This window comes from Hippocampus zosterae, chromosome 2 (assembly GCF_025434085.1).
Source record: "Hippocampus zosterae strain Florida chromosome 2, ASM2543408v3, whole genome shotgun sequence".
NCBI lineage: Eukaryota > Metazoa > Chordata > Actinopteri > Syngnathiformes > Syngnathidae > Hippocampus > Hippocampus zosterae.
The window spans coordinates 9,882,653-9,899,048 of NC_067452.1; the positions used below are offsets into that span (position 1 = coordinate 9,882,653).

The following is a 16,396-nucleotide window of genomic DNA, read 5'->3' on the forward strand; positions in this document are numbered from 1 at the left end:
GGTTTTGAGTACACTTTAGTTGGCATCTTGTTGGGAAACTTCCATGCTTTTGAACTGACATCACCAATTAGATACAAGTGGATTATTCAGCAAACCATTTCCAGAATGTGAGAGGGCCTTCATTTTGTCAGGGAATTACATGTTTTCCTTCTATTGAAAAATGTATGAAAAACTGTTCGAATGTGAACTTCCTCTGCTGATAGCCAAACTGTCCTCTTTGAAAGAGCAGAATGACAGCTTCCGATGTTGCTTTGATTTGAGTCTGCATGTTTGCACTGGTCAATAAAAGAGAAACGGAAGCATGGCCTTTGTGTGTGAGCGATGCCAGTGTGATTAGCGTTGAATGCTTCAGAGTGAAAGAGGTATGCATGCTATGACTCTTCACATGCTTATTTGTAGGTACCTGACAGGAGACCAGTTTTCCAGTGAGTCGTCTCTGGAGGCGTATGCACGCTGTCTCAGGATGGGTTGTCGCTGTATTGAATGTGAGTAAACACCGTTTCGACTACTACATGAACCTGCCACACCCATGCGTGCGTACACACACACACATGCACAGAGCAGTTATAAATGAAATGTATTATTATTATTTCCTAACTAGTGTACATCAACATATACATGAACTGGTCAAGCTGGTTTTCTTTGAATGCCATAAAAGTGTTTCCTTGTGTCATACAAAATGGAACATACAGGTATGTCACACAGTGACTGCAAACGACTGTTGCAAGTTGAGATTCAAGTTCTATGTGTTGCTCTGTGTTATTGTTTCAGTGTAGTAGCTTACTGTCTTTTGTTGTTGTAGTGGATTGTTGGGATGGCCCAGAGGCAATGCCAGTCATCTACCATGGGCACACCCTCACAACAAAGATCAAGTTCTGTGATGTGTTGACCACCATCAAAGAGCACGCATTTGTTACGTCAGAGTGAGTTCACAGAGACTGTCAGCCTCTCTTCAGTGTCTTGCTCTTGGCATCCCCGGTGATGTATGACAAAGATAAACGGGTTGCGCACCTAAAGTGTGTAGAAACAATGCGACTTGAGGAAATTGTACGGTGTGAGAAAATAAGATAAGAAATGGCACCTAAGTGCAGTGAAAAGGGAAGTTGCGACTTTCGGTCTGATCTCTCCCACAGCTTTCCCATAATCCTGTCCATTGAGGACCACTGCAGTATTGTCCAGCAGAGGAACATGGCCACTTGCTTTAAGAAACTGTTTGGAGACATGTTGCTGACCAAAGCGGTGGATATCGCAGCGGATGGCCTACCCTCACCCAACCAGCTCAAGAAGAAGATCCTCATCAAGGTTGAGCTTGCCATGTTATTTTTTTTAAAATCAGCTTTGTACACACTGAGCTGCCTCTTTCATGTTTGCGCCATGTATTGTAGCTAATTGACTGCGGCCTCTGCTGTATTTTCTCATTTGCACGAGTCATGTAATCATGTTTTCATACTTGAAAATTGCATCGGTTTCAAAATTGCGATATTGTTGCAAATACAAAAGAATTTTTCATCTTCACTCTCACTTCTCTCATTTTCCATGTGGCAGCATAAGAAGCTTGCCGAGGGCAGCGCCTATGAGGAGGTGTCCACCTCTACTCCCTACTCTGAGAATGACATCAGCAACTCCATCAAAAATGGAATCCTATATTTGGAGGACCCGATCAATCATGTAACTGTCTTTGGAACAGTATTAAGCTTAACATGCATCTTCTGGGATACGTTTGTAAAGTCTGTTCACTGTGTGTTTTTGATATTGTGTAACTGTACCCTGCTTAGAACAAAATATCTTTGAACTGCTTTTCCTGATGGTCACATTTCTGTGCAACACATGGATGTTCTAAATAATTAATGTAGCTCACGCATTCTGCCTCCTCATATCCTGTCCCTCTTGCCGCAGGAGTGGTATCCGCATTTCTTTGTCCTGACCAGCAGTAAGATCTACTACTCCGAGGAGACCTCAAGTAATCAGGGTAATGATGAGGAGGAGGAGCACAGAGAGGTCAGTAGGTCTCAGTTGACGTGAATACAGTCTTGGACCATGCTGTCCCAAAGGCGAGATCTTTGCAACACTTGAAATGTGCAGCATCAAATTCTATCTTTTCGTTACGGGTTTCAGCTGTTTTATCACTCTCCCCACCACGTGCTAATTGACAGGTTTCCAATGGAATGGACCAGCATGTTACAGAAAAGTGGTTCCACGGAAAATTGGGCGCAGGGCGGGACGGGCGACAGATAGCTGAACGGCTGCTGTCAGAATACTGCCTAGAGACTGGAGCGCCTGATGGCTCCTTCCTGGTTCGAGAGAGTGAAACCTTTGTTGGAGATTACACACTGTCTTTCTGGTATGTTCCACATGGAGTATTTTATGTAGTTTCTGAAAAACGTGATTTTAAAATTCCAACAATTGAGGATTATACACATATTAATCTATAATAAATGACCAAATATTTTGGGTTATTTTTTATCAATTTTACAATACAATACAATACAATACAATACAATACATGCTGATTTCTATAGCACTTTCACAACAGCGGCAGCTGTAACAATAAAATTTAAATTTAAATTGAATTAATTTATATTTTCATTTTACATTTAACATACCGTATTTTCACGACTATAAGGCGCCATTAAAAGTCTTAAATTTTCTCCAAAATGGACAGGACGCCTTATGATGCGGAGCGTGTTGTGTATGCCCTGAGTTCCAAAACCTGACTGACAGCCAACACGCTGAAAGGCGGACGTGACTGTGGACAGGCCTGCGGCAATGAAGTCGGCCAATCAGCGAAGGGTGGGCGTGTATATATACATATATGGAGAGAGACAGAAAAGGCAGACGTGAGTGAGGACAGGCATGCGGCGAAGAAATCCGCCAATAAGTGAAGGGTGGGCGTGTAAGTGGACGCTAAAGGGACGCCCCGAGCAGGTATCAACACCTGTATAGAGTGTGGCTATGTGCATTATTGCAAAACAACTTCGGGTTTGGGTTTCTAAGAACCCCCGAAAATAAATTCTACAAAGCCTACGAAGCTCAGTTTGGACTGCGCCCAACAATACGGTGCGCCGAATGATCGTGAAAATACGGTAGTTTTTTGAATTTGTATTTGGGACATCAAATGAGGACTGCACTGACACGCAGATTCATTCTAGTACATGTGCATTTCATGGATTTAATGTTGTCATGTTCGGAGCATTGACTTTGTCAAAGCACTGACTCACAACACGTGGTGTCACGAACGGTGTAATCAATGAAAGTGATGGATTGAATGAATGTGGTCAGAGTTTTCCAGGACAGGTCACGATTGACCAAAAACTTTTTGAAGGTCTAGTACAGTGATTCTTAACCTGGGTTTGATCGAACCCCAGGGGTTCGGTGAGTCAGTCTCAGGGGTTCGACGGGGCCTCTGCCACGGAGGGTAAAACACATGTGACTCAACATGTTAATTAGTTATGACACCCCCGCTTGGCCATCACTCGCTGCAGATGATCACATTACATTGCATGTCCAATCTGTGGGAAATTTAGTTCGCTTAGTAGTCAACGTGTAACTTTCATGATAGTACGTTGTACAATTTAAAAAATAAAAGTACACTTATCCCTTGAAATTGTATTTGCTTTTTTTGTTTTTTTATATATATATATTTTTTTTAATATCTTGAATTTGTAAAAAACAAATATGTTTTTCATTCATGAAGGGTTCGGTGAATGTGAAAGGTTAAGAACCACTGGTCTAGTATATACGGGCTCTACAAGCACCCTGGAAAACGGTGACCCAAAAACAATACAATACATTTTTATTTATAAAGTATTTTCACAACTTCATCAGCTATAATTACATCTCTTTATACAGTATTCTGTGACTCCCTTGATAACTATGCCATACTAGCTATGTACTGTACTTAGAAAGGCCTGGAAAATGTTTTTGTGTTGTTTTTTTTAACACAAAAAAACCCACACTCTAAAAAAAATAATACGGAGTACATACATATTGTCACATTTTTACACTTTGTCGATCCCATCTCCTTTCCAGGCGTTCAGGACGAGTGCAGCACTGTCGCATTCACTCACGTCAGGAGGCCGGCAGCCCAAAATTCTACCTGACTGACAACCTCGTGTTTGACACACTCTTTGCGCTCATCACCCACTACCAGCAGGTGGCATTGCGCTGCAATGAATTTGAGATGAAGCTGACCGAGCCTGTGCCACAGACCAATGCCCATGAGAGCAAAGAGTGAGACTCACTCCCATATTAAGAATGACAAATTGTTTAGTGGGTTGTACAACAAATATTACATGTATTCCACTGCATGTATTTATTTAGTCGGGAACCAGGACTCTCGGAACTTGTCTCAAGTAGTTTCACTGCAGATGTCACATTTTAGATCTTATTTATTTGTCATTTTCTCTTCTTAATTCAGTGACTCTTTCCTGTAGCACCCCCCCCCCCCCCCGCCCCAAAGAAAAGAAAAAAGGCATACCGCTGTCGGTGCATGTACCACACTTTCTGAGTCATTGGTAGTGTTCGAATGTCCACCCAATTTCCTATATCGGGGTCGTGCCATTTTGTGGGGGGGTGTCCAGAGAGAAAGAATGTAGTGTACTCAAGATTAACCACAGTGCACTTTAAAAAATAGTGATCATTGATTGTCAATCTGCAGGTTAATATAGAACACAATGCATTGCAAGCAGGAAAATGAATACCGCAAGTGAGAATATCAAAGCGATACAGTAACCATACACGACCATTTACTTAAGTGAAAATATGTACAACAAAGGAAATGAAATTATTTCATATAAATACAGTATATATTTATAATTACAGTAAATAGAGATTTTATTGAGCTAGTCCGTCATACAGGTACAGTGGTCACGTGACATGCCATGAGGAGCAAGTTAGCTGGCTGACTGAATCGCCATACAGTGTGAGGGATGTATTATATGGACTACTATATACTGTAATGTGGGAATACATTGTGAATGAGAAGTTACTGATACTGATCAAAAACTCATGCAAAGGACAGATTGACTGAGCTACAACAATGGAAATAGTTCATTATGGCACTCCAGAGATGTGCAGAATTGGCAAAGTTTCACGCTGAAGTTGTAAGTCAACTGTTCAAGAAGTTAATGGCAAGGGGAAAGTAGCTGTTGGATGCCTGCTGGTTTTGGTGGGCTTTGTTCACTTGTGCCTACCAAAGGGAAGGAGCAGGAAAAGGTGGTTTCTGGGGTGAGTTGAGTTCAAGAGAATTAGATTGCACTCATTGTTGTTCTTGCAGTGGTCCTTGAGTGGATAGTGTTCAGAAGATGAGAAAATAAATGTACCTGTTCTAATATTTATATATATATATATGTATTTGGTGTTCCAGATGGTACCATGCGAACCTATCGAGGAGTCATGCTGAGAACATGCTGATGAGAGTTCCAAGAGACGGTGCTTTCCTTGTCAGGAAGAGAGCCGAGTCTAACTCATTTGCCATTTCCTTCAGGCAAGTAACTGTGACTTAATTAGCACATTTTGAGAGAATGTAACGATGGATGAAATAGGCAATGTATCGTGTGGTGCCAAGTCATTTATTGTATGCCAATGGTTGCCGTGCAGGGCTGAGGGCAAGATTAAGCACTGTCGTGTACAGCAGGAAGGTCAGACTGTGGTGCTGGGCACCTCGGAATTTGACAGCCTTGTAGATCTCATCAGCTACTATGAGAAGCACCCTCTGTATCGCAAAATGAAGCTGCGATATCCCATCAATGAAGACACACTGGAAAAGATCGGCACTGCTGTGAGTACCACATTGGGCTGACTAGAAACTAATAACTAGAATTTTATGTGGCTCTCTCATGTTGAATGCAAGAATGACGATCCAATTAAGAAACATTGTGTCATGTGACAGGAGCCCGACTATGGGTCACTCTACGAGGGCCGAAATCCTGGCTTTTACGTGGAAGCCAATCAAATGCCCACCTTTAAGGTGAGTGCCCGCTGATATTCTCCATCAGTCGAATTTCTTCTGACATTTCATTAACTTTCTGTCTGCTCTTTGCAGTGCACCGTAAGAGCCATGTATGAGTATAAAGCTCAAAGAGATGATGAGCTCTCCTTCACAAAAAATGCCACCATCTCCAATGTGGACAAACAGGAGGGAGGATGGTGAGTTTGATCGACATTGCGGAAGGAGCTCTCATGCGTTGGTGGCTAGCTGCATTATTTTATTCAGTGAGTTGTTGATTTTAAAATTACCCTTCTGCCAGGTGGAAGGGGGACTGTGGAGGGAAGAAGCAGCTGTGGTTTCCTGCAAACTATGTGGAAGAGATCAGTCCGTCAGCCGCGGAGCCGGACAGAAGTGTGAGGATTAAAGCCACGCAGCACTATGTGTTTCCTCAGCTTCACTCAATTCACCTATGCTCCTCTTCCATGTCCAGCAGGAGATGACAGAAAACAGCCCACTGGGAGATTTGCTGAGAGGAAGTGTGGATGTCTCCTCCTGTCAAATCGGTGAGCTACAACCCCCACCATCCTCATTCCGCTTCCTATTCGGCTCTGTGCTGCTGCGACTGCTGCTGCTGTTGTAGTGCTTGCAATCGCTGTGTCAAAGGGCTGTCTCCTTCCACGATTACAATCTATATTTCCAACTAGTTGTGCTGCTTTTGGCTTTTGTCGCTCTAGTACTACCATAGGCCATTTTTTGTTTGATTACAATGCTTTTGTTTCTTACTTATCAGCAATCTCGGCCCTGTGGCTAGGCAGGCTACCTCCATTTGCATTGCTATAGCCTCTGCTCACAGCATTTAGGACAGTGGTTCTTAACCTTTTTGGAGGTACCGAACCCAACCAGTTAATATGCACATTCACCGAACCCTTCACGAGTAAAAAATAAATGTATTATAAGTTCAAGATGTACCCCCCCACCACCACATTTATTAAAAACTGAAAAAAGTAAATGCAATTTCATGAGATAAGTAGCCTTTTTTTTTAATTGTACGACGTACTATCACGACAGTCACACGTTGCCTACTAAGTGAACTAAATTTTCCACAGCACTAATTGGACAAGCAATGTCATGCCAGTGATGGCCAAGCAGGCGTGTCATAACTAATTAACATGTTGGCTCTCGTGTGTCTCACCCTCCATGGCAGAGGGTCCGTCGAACCCCTGAGACCGACTCACCGAACACCTGGGGTTCGATCGAACTCAGGTTAAGGACCACTGATTTAGGATCCAAAAACGGCATCTTGTCCTTAGCTGGGGTTTTGTCTCCCTCTAGCGGCAGTATGAAAGTTAAACATTTTCTGCCTTTCTTCACACAACACAATACAACACATGCTGATTTATATAGCGCTTTCACAACAGCGGCAGCTGTAACAAAGCGCTTAACAAAACAGTTAACATAAAGTAAAATAATAAACACAACACATAACATAAAACACGGACAGTCGTGCAGTCCTAACCACTTTTCCGTCACACGCCTTGTTGTTTGAAGCAGTTTGAGATGAAAGAGGAGAGAATCAAAGTGTCCTTTAACCAGCGGATCCGAGACGTCATGCTCAAAATGTGCACACGTCGGCTACAAGCTAAGTTTCACGTGGTATTCAATTAAAAAATGGTATCCCAGTAATACTTACTTATTTAAAACGGGTCCTGTGAATTTAAGTGGAAATTTAACCTGCCAGTTGAGTAGAACCACCCATGACTATAACCAAACTGTGGCTGTGTTCGAAGGCCACATTTTCAGCCGCCTGATGTCATTTACGTGGTGTCCAAATTCACATTACGCATACTCAAATTTACCAAGGAGGCTACATGAGGAGGAACCTTTGAAGGCGCCGACAGACCCAGCCAGCAAATTGTCTTTCTAAAATGTGTTCGAGTGAGTTATGCCAGATGTGAGGTCATGCAGCCAAAAATGCGGCATTCGGAGGATGCAGCCTTTGAATTTGGACACAGCCTGTGGCAGGGTTTTTAACGTTCCGGATCTAGATATTTGATTTGAAGTGCACATCTGAGTTCTGAACTTGGTGTTTCCGTGTTTTGTATTTTACGACACTAAATACTGCAGAATTTTTGTGGATTTTAGAGAAATCTGTCATCAAAATACATGTACATAAATGCAGAAGAGTTGAGCCAGGACTGTTGACTATGTTTTTGACTCTACATCTGTTTCCGAAACAGTTGTACGGACCGATGGCAAAGGAAGCAGGCCACATGTCTTCTCCCTTGTGCCAACCACAGCCCTGCGGACAGGACCGGTGCTGGATGTTGCTGCCAGCAGTCAGGAGGAATTAAAGGAATGGGTTATGAAGATCCGTGAGGTGGCCATGACCTCCGAGGCCAAGGTTCGTATGTCAAAACCCTCTGTTCGTTTGGACTGTGCCTTTGTGGCCAGAGTTTTTGTCCGTTCTGGGGCTTCAATCTGTAGTACAGATGTTTCAGATTGATTGTGCAGTTGGCCTGAGTATTCTCATGTCAGTTGTGTCTGCCTTTACATAGCTGGAGGAGGGAAAGATGATGGAGAGAAGAAAGAAGATTGCACTGGAATTATCCGACCTGGTTGTCTACTGTAGACCTGTGCCATTTGATGAAGACAGTAAGTCGGACATAGCTTTGAGGCGGTGATAATGCAGTGAACCACCACCTTATCGTGTGTCTGTGTGTGTGTGCGCGTACGCGTGTGTGTTCTGACAAGACAACACTAAAGAGTGCTAGCCAATTTCGAGCATTTTTATTCCACTTTTTTGGCAGACAGAATATTGTGTTGTCACTATGTAATCGGGTACCATATGAAAGAAAAACTACTGCTGTTCTTTCATAATCGCCATTTGAAAAATTCTTATTTTTTTGGGTGACATCTCAAGATTTCAACAGTCCTTCCTTTCTATAGTACATGATAAAAATAAAAAAGAGAATATGTTTTTGATGGCAAAATAATTTGCACATGATAATGTGCATCAACAGCAACATTTTCACATTGAATAAACTTTTTACAAACTTTGCTCTGTTATAGGAATGTATGCATGTGTGTGCGAGTGCATCTGTTTTTTTCCCTCTCTAACCCATGAGTTTTTGGGGGCTGTTAGAAAGGTGACGTACTCTCTTACGAGCAAGGGGAGGTACTGACAAGCGTACGGGTTGGTCTCATCCACAAATATGGGTCTTGGGTTTGAAGTGTGAAGCATTATATTTGGCTTCCAGTCAACTTCATGCCGCCCAGAATCTTTCTCATGACCTAAAATACAAATATAAGCAATCACCATGCATATTATTTATTGTTATGATTTTTGCAGTGTCTTTGAGAATACCCTTTCCTTTCTGTGCTCTGCCAACAGGAGTGGGATTTGCACTGCTGATGGGTGTACCTGTGAATCACAGAAAAATATATAGTTACCATCAATCCATTTTATTTATTTTTAATTCCCATAGGGTATTGTGAACTTTTTTTTAACCTCTCTTTGCAGTGCGTGGGTAACTGTGAGATGCAATCTGTGTGATACAGACGTAGCACATTTACAGAAGCATGACCGTGAATATTCTCATCCATCCATATTATTTAATTCTGAGGGGATTACCTGGATACTATAAAAGTGAATAAATCCAGCAGTGATTGGCGATTTACAAAAGCTCTTACCAAAATGCTACACGTTAGTTACGTACGAAGTTCGCGCGTGCCTTCATGTATTTCTGAAGCGCTGCTGCTATCGGATGATCCAGAAGCGAATCACTCATCTGTCAAATACATATCAGGTCGCTTTATAGTACATCAGTCGCCGTCAGTTGACAAGATCTCTTTGTAATACGGCTCAAACCATCGCCGCGTTGCTCGTGAATGCCTTTTCTAGTAGACGTTGCAGTGTGTCTGTGGCGTTTTCTCCTCCCCATAATCCTTTCCGCCATCTTTCCTGTCACCAATTTTCCGTCTGCCACGACAAATACTTTGCTGGAGCGTCACTTGCTTGTAATTGGCCGTTGACTTGCTTTTTTTGACAGAGTCCTTCTTCTGCTTCCTGGTTTTACCCAAAGAGACCAACTGTTCTCTCAAATATACATGAAAGTGCTTTCTCGGCGCAATATTAAGAGGAGGAGGTGCCCAAGAGTCTCATCCACCCATTCATTAGAAAAGAAATAAACTAGCAAACAAACAAACAAAAAAATACAGTTGATAAGAAAATTGAAGCTCATGATTTTCCTGGACTGACACAATTTCTCATCGCTGGCAATGAAAGAGTTAAAACAAGCAATTGTTTGAAAAAAAAAAAAAGTGATTGCGTTAATTACTCACAGTTCTTCGGTCCCAATGCTGTATGAACACTAGTCCGGGTGAGTCAACACTGTCCTTGTTTCTCTGCATCCTCTAGAGATCGGCACAGAGCGTGCCTGTTTCCGGGACATGTCATCGTTTCCCGAAACCAAGGCGGAGAAATATGTCAATAAGATCAAAGGGAAAAAGTTCCTGCAGTACAATCGGCTGCAGCTGTCCAGGATCTACCCGCGGGGTCAGAGATTGGACTCCTCTAACTACGACCCTTTGCCCATGTGGCTTTGCGGTTCGCAACTTGTAGCGCTTAACTTCCAGACAGCGGGTATGCCCCAGTTATCACATTTCTTTATCGAGTCAGCACTGTTGACTATTGTTTTTTACGTTCATGCTCATCTCCTATCCAGACAAGCCCATGCAGATGAACCAGGCGTTGTTCATGTTGAATGGAAGGAGCGGCTACGTACTCCAACCCCCCATCATGAGGGATGACAACTTTGATCCCTTTGACAGACACACAGTGCGGGGCCTCGAGGAAGTCACTCTTCAGATCGAGGTATGACTTACTGTGTGATGTCATAAATTAAAGGGAGTTCTTTTGTACTTTGCACACTTTAAAAAAAAAGTGTGCCCCAGTTGGAAAAAACTTTTGGGGTCATATTGGATCAGGTCATTCCTTTTGATGAACTGTAATCCCTTCCATCCTGCTTATTCCACCGCAAAATAATATTTCTCAACTTTTTGGTCAAAAAATGTTGGGCAACATGAGGGCAGATTTCATGCATTTCAAAGATCCCCATCGAGTGAGGATTTTTATTTTTTATTCATTCATTCATTCATTCATTCATTCATCTTCCGAACCGCTTGATCCTCACTAGGGTCGCGGGGGGTGCTGGAGCCTATCCCAGCTGTCTCCGGGCAGTATTTTTTATTTTTTGTAAAAATCATATTTATTTTTTAAACAAATTAAACAAAAATGGTTGGCACGTTTTTTATGTATCGTTAACTTTATTTTGCCTATTGGTGCCGGCAAACTGAGCGGGCAGCTATGCTCGGGGTCCAACATACAGTACATAATTGTAGTTATTGTCCAATGCAAGGGTCATCCAGCTTTTTGAAACGAAGAGTTCTTCTTGGGTACTGATTAATGCGGAGGGCTACCAGCTTGGTAGTATGCACTTTGAAAATACATTTGCGCAAACCTTAAGGGCTCCCTGGTGCCTGTGGGCACCACCTTTGTGACCCCTGGGCCAATGACATGCCTGAAAATGTGTTTAATTGCCGTGCGCTAACCCCTCTGCTCCGTCCTTGCCAGTTTTGGGGTGAATCCAATAACTTTAACTTTAAGGTGTAACACATTACTGGGCTTGATCATATGTTGTTACTTAAATATCACAGTATAGACCTAGATCTTATTGCCATCCTTTTTAAAACTCAAGTATTCTGTAACAATAAGAATTATCTCAAAATGTCATCGTAAACTTGTGTGTGTGTGTGTGTGTGTGTGTGTGTGAGATATATATATATATATCTATCTATATCTATCTATATATATATATATATATATATATATATATAGATAGATATATATACATACATAAATACAATACATCATTTCCCATGTCTGAGGGTTTTTTTAACCTGTCAATCTCCTGCCAAATGTGGTGCATAACGTGACAAAAATGAGCCACATCTGTCTCGTACAAATTATGTTGACTAACAACTAATACAATACTAATACTGTACCTCATTAGTATTCATCCTGATGATTACTGTAATCATTGGAGTCATTTACGGAACCTATTCGATTACATTATCAAATGTCTTATTGAGACAATTAATTAATTATCAATCGGTATTAATGTAACTGCTATTTGTAGTCTGTATGCGTGTTTTTTTTTCCCCCATACGACATTCATATAAAAGAGTTGACACCAAATTAACAACCCAATAAGTCACTACTTGAATTAAATGATCATTATGATGATGAGGATTAGCAACCCAAATTCCTGGATATATTGCAAATCTCTATCAATTGGGCTACATTTGTACACAGTTTCAACCCCCATAGTATTGGTTGTGCCCTGTGACTGACTGGCGACCAGTTCAGGGTGTGTGTGTGTGCGTGCTCGTGTGCATGCGTGTGTCTGGATATCATGTCACATCACACAGGTGATGGTAATATATTTACTATATTTACCATATTCACTTGCCACGTCATGCAACTGAGGCTGGGTCCTTTGCGCTCTTAAAGAGACAGTACTTTGTAAGTTCTTTTCATGAGAAGTGTGATGTAAATAAAGAGCATTTTCTGATCTCTTTTTAAAGGTGTTGGGTGCAAGGCACCTCCCCAAACACGGGCGTGGCATTGTTTGTCCTCTAATCGAGATTGAGGTGTGTGGGGCCGAGTATGACAGCACCAAGCAAAAAACGGATTCAGAAGGTGGGTATTGAATTGCAAAACAATTGACAAATAGAAGTATATTGTAAAAGTGTCGTGGAAACGCATTTTCCGCCTTTCCGCATCGTGTCACAACGCCGCCAGCAGCCATGAACCACATTTGCTGGTTCAACGGGGGCAGAGGGAATGGGGGTTCTTGCCGAGGCAGGGCGGGACACGGCCCGAGAGCAGTCCTCGCCGGCGGGGGACAATCAGAATCGTGTTCAATGTGCCGATAGTTTGGAAATGATGAATAATCATTTTCAGTCTCACTCGAAGTATGACCGATGATGATTGGTGTGATTCTTATGTTTTCCATAACCGTGTTGTTTTATTCATTGTTTTCTCCGTTGCACTCTGTCCCGTTGCAGCCGATAATGGTCTGAACCCCACGTGGCCCAGAAAGCCGTTCCAGTTTGCAGTAAGCAACTCGGCCTTTGCCTTCCTGCGCTTTGTGGTCTACGAAATCGACATGTTCAGTGACCAGAACTTCCTGGCTCAGGCCACGTTCCCGATTCACAGCCTGAAGACGGGTATGCACTGCAGAGCACTCCCACTACTTCATTCGTGCCACTTGCATCACCAACGACCTTGTGTGACCTCTTGTATTATACATTCTGCCAGGTTATCGCTCTGTCCCTCTGAAGAACAGCTTCAACGAGGATCTCGAGTTGGCCTCCTTGTTGGTTCACATGGACATCGTCAGAGGAAGAGTAAGCAATTATCATATGCTAGCGGGCCTGTTGGTGCAGACCTCCTGCAGCTACGCTGTTGTGCCGTTATCTACTGCCCAAGTCTTGATCCACATTTGAAAGAGGCCTGATTTGTTTCTGTTTAGTTTTTGTCCTCTTGACACTGCTACGATACAAAACGGAATTGTGACACGTTCCCAAGCGTGTTTTTAAAATGTTGCGGAAGTGAGGGAGGGATGCGAACATCATCTGTGTATCCATAGGTGGCGCTTCTGCCACTTTGACCACTATCAACCCTGAAATTGAATAGAATTGAAATGACTGGCTGAGCTCATTTCGGTCAGCAGTTGTTAACTTTTCAACTGTTTGCCGTAAGCACATAAAAAAAACTTGAAGTTACATCAAACATGTTACTACACCTACAAAGACACCAACGCGGAATAATTTAAGTTGCACGACGCCGCATGCAAACAGTCTGGCCAGCTACGGACAGACGGAGCCAAAAATCAAAGGCTCATCGTTCCCTGTTCGCGTTCGGTGCAGATTTCAATGCCTTTCTGTCAATCTTTCCATCCTTTCTTTGGAACAAATATTGTGACAATCGGCACACACACGCCTGGTTGTAGGGTGTGACAAAGGTGTTGGAGCACCAAGACACAGAACGTATGGGCTGAGAAAGTGCCTCGATGTAAGTTTATTCTTTTATTAGTCATGAGACGATGCATGCGAGTTAGTTCCGCTACAATATTTGTTCGAATCCTGGACGGAATTAGTGGTGTTGAAATTTGATGGATGGATATTTTGTTGGATTGTTTGTTCCCCCTCCTTTTCAATTTTTTTTTAAATTATATTGGCCACCTATCAAGGAAGTGACGATTCTTTCAGCCATTTCATAAAGGGTGTGTTCTGAGTAGACAAAGCTGCTTGAAGGACTCGAGCGCCTCACATTCTGGTCATTGTGAGAAAGATTAAAAATAATGGTCTGAGGCCATGAGGTATTTTTGAAATTTACGTCCGGCCCACCTGTGTCGATCCCTTCCTGGTCTTCTCGAATTAAAAATTCACCCACATACAGTATGTCCTAAAATTTGTGATGAATTAGTTGTTGCTTAAACTTGTAGTATTGATGTTAACCGTTAGCATTTCCATCCGCAGGATGAAAACGGCGAGATCGTGTGCCCGTTCTCCATGAGCTCGTCGAGTGCTGCGGTGGCTCACGCGGGGCGAGAACGTTTCGGAGAACATGGCTCTGCATCGTCCGTGTCCTCCGTGTCGCCCGTGCCGCAGTCGCCCGCCCAGGCTGTGGCCGCGTACAGGGGCCGGGAGGGCTCCTTCGACTCCCGCTACCAATCGCCACTCGATGACTTCAGGGTTTCGCAGGAGCCGCTGCTCGACCACATGGACACGCAGAACAGAAGGTGCATCCATGGGGGGCACGAGGAACGATCACGAGGTCTCAGACATGCTGACTGTTGGGCTTTGTCCCTTTTTCAGGATGCTGCGGCGGACCAGAGTGGGCGGAGAGAACCGCGTCTGAATCAAAAAGCCGGCCCAACCGCACCTTGTGCTGACCCCCCCGAGCTGATCCCGCTCCCAGCCCCAATCATTACGCCTTTGCCCGTACTGATGATGTCACTGACTGCTGTGAACAGTTTCCATGGAAACGCCACCACCGCTTTGGCCTACATTTCAGGCAGCTCATTCGCTCCCCACACCACCACCCCGTCCGCCCAGCCCGCTCAACATCGGGGAGGGAGGGCCCGCGACACCGGAGAGGAAGCTGGTTGCTGCACACAGGAAGAGGGGAAGGGGGGGGGAGACATTGCAGGTGCTTTGTGAAAAGATTGAAAGTGTTTCCTGTTCCGGGCTGTTTACTCATCTCTGTGTGTGACAATGTATTTATTCCTGCTGTGCTGTCGGCTAGAGGACAGCGGCTCCCGACGTGCTCTCAAAGAGCTCTCGTCTGCCCTCATTTTAATTATTCCAATTATTTAAACAGTCATAATGTGATCTTTCCGTTTTCTTTCTATGTGTATGTGTGTAAAACACGAGGGCTCTGCGACTGTTTTGAACATTTTTCTCTCTTTGTGCTTTAGGGGATGTTATGCACCTCCTCTTTACATATTTAACTTTTTTTTTTTTGTGAAAGGCATCAGGAAGAAGTCATAGCTGGTCGTACAGCAGACGCAGCCATTTTCTTTTTTGTTACATTCCAAAAATCACAAACTTGCACACAATTGCGTTTTCATAGTTGACCATGCCGCTCGATCCTTTAACCGAAATTTCTAGTTGATCTTACTTCAAAGCAGTAGCAATGATGATTCATTTCGGTTCGTGATGGCAAACTGCCGGCGCCATGATCAGAAAGCCCTCCACTATTGCAAAGCGTGTTGTCAACATTTTGCTCATTTTTAAGTTTAGCTGCGCTGTAGGAGTGGGAAAATATGCCATATTCAAATGCTTCGTCCCACCGCTGCCATCATGCGTTTTAGGGATTTCAGGTTGAACTGACACCGCTCTTTCATTTAAACATCGACAGTCTTCGTTCACTCCTGACCTCCCTTCATGTTTGTAAATTCAAAGCAGGCGGATGGCAGTGCTTTTCGGATGGACGTCCTGGTGCCTTCATTGGGTCCACTCGGAGCTCGAGTTCAACTGCTTATTTGTTTTCGCTCTGTCATGATGTAAATTCAGTATTGTTGCTCAGTGTAACAACACTGAGACTCCCAAGCCATAAGGTATCATGAAGAGTTGGAAGTGAGAGCAGTGATGTTCAGGAACACTTTGTTAGGCCACAGAAAGACTTTTAGCATCGTGTGTGTGTGTGTGTGTGTGTGTGTGTGTGTGTGCGTGAAAGATATATAATGTGTACCCCGTATTAATTTCCCCCACCAGCTGTTGATGTTGCAGTACTGCAAATGTCTGTCTACACACCCCCAGCATTCACTTGCAGACATGGTACACACATCTGTTTTGACTGACTGGGTCTCAGCAACGCGTGACAAGACATAACCTGTT

At 43.3% G+C, this 16,396-nt stretch overlaps 1 protein-coding gene across 5 annotated transcripts in view; it reads left to right on the forward strand.

Moving 5' to 3' along the window:
* plcg1 (phospholipase C, gamma 1) overlaps nucleotides 1-15,508 on the forward strand; it is a 29,831-nt gene extending 14,323 nt beyond the window's left edge. For 4 of the 5 annotated variants that reach the window (XM_052056376.1, XM_052056371.1, XM_052056369.1 and 1 more), the window contains 22 exons: nucleotides 400-485; nucleotides 803-923; nucleotides 1,134-1,302; nucleotides 1,546-1,668; nucleotides 1,897-1,998; nucleotides 2,154-2,341; nucleotides 4,030-4,230; nucleotides 5,366-5,485; nucleotides 5,599-5,779; nucleotides 5,891-5,968; nucleotides 6,044-6,147; nucleotides 6,249-6,342; nucleotides 6,420-6,492; nucleotides 8,167-8,330; nucleotides 8,485-8,581; nucleotides 10,347-10,571; nucleotides 10,654-10,802; nucleotides 12,575-12,689; nucleotides 13,058-13,219; nucleotides 13,311-13,399; nucleotides 14,534-14,796; nucleotides 14,873-15,508. In XM_052056376.1, the coding sequence (XP_051912336.1) occupies nucleotides 400-485; nucleotides 803-923; nucleotides 1,134-1,302; nucleotides 1,546-1,668; nucleotides 1,897-1,998; nucleotides 2,154-2,341; nucleotides 4,030-4,230; nucleotides 5,366-5,485; nucleotides 5,599-5,779; nucleotides 5,891-5,968; nucleotides 6,044-6,147; nucleotides 6,249-6,342; nucleotides 6,420-6,492; nucleotides 8,167-8,330; nucleotides 8,485-8,581; nucleotides 10,347-10,571; nucleotides 10,654-10,802; nucleotides 12,575-12,689; nucleotides 13,058-13,219; nucleotides 13,311-13,399; nucleotides 14,534-14,796; nucleotides 14,873-14,915 (2,947 nt within the window). In that variant the 3' untranslated portion in view covers nucleotides 14,916-15,508. The remainder of the gene's footprint in view (nucleotides 1-399; nucleotides 486-802; nucleotides 924-1,133; nucleotides 1,303-1,545; nucleotides 1,669-1,896; nucleotides 1,999-2,153; nucleotides 2,342-4,029; nucleotides 4,231-5,365; nucleotides 5,486-5,598; nucleotides 5,780-5,890; nucleotides 5,969-6,043; nucleotides 6,148-6,248; nucleotides 6,343-6,419; nucleotides 6,493-8,166; nucleotides 8,331-8,484; nucleotides 8,582-10,346; nucleotides 10,572-10,653; nucleotides 10,803-12,574; nucleotides 12,690-13,057; nucleotides 13,220-13,310; nucleotides 13,400-14,533; nucleotides 14,797-14,872) is intronic. The other variant, XM_052056383.1, reaches the window with a different exon arrangement.
* The last annotated feature ends 888 nt before the right edge of the window (nucleotides 15,509-16,396 follow it).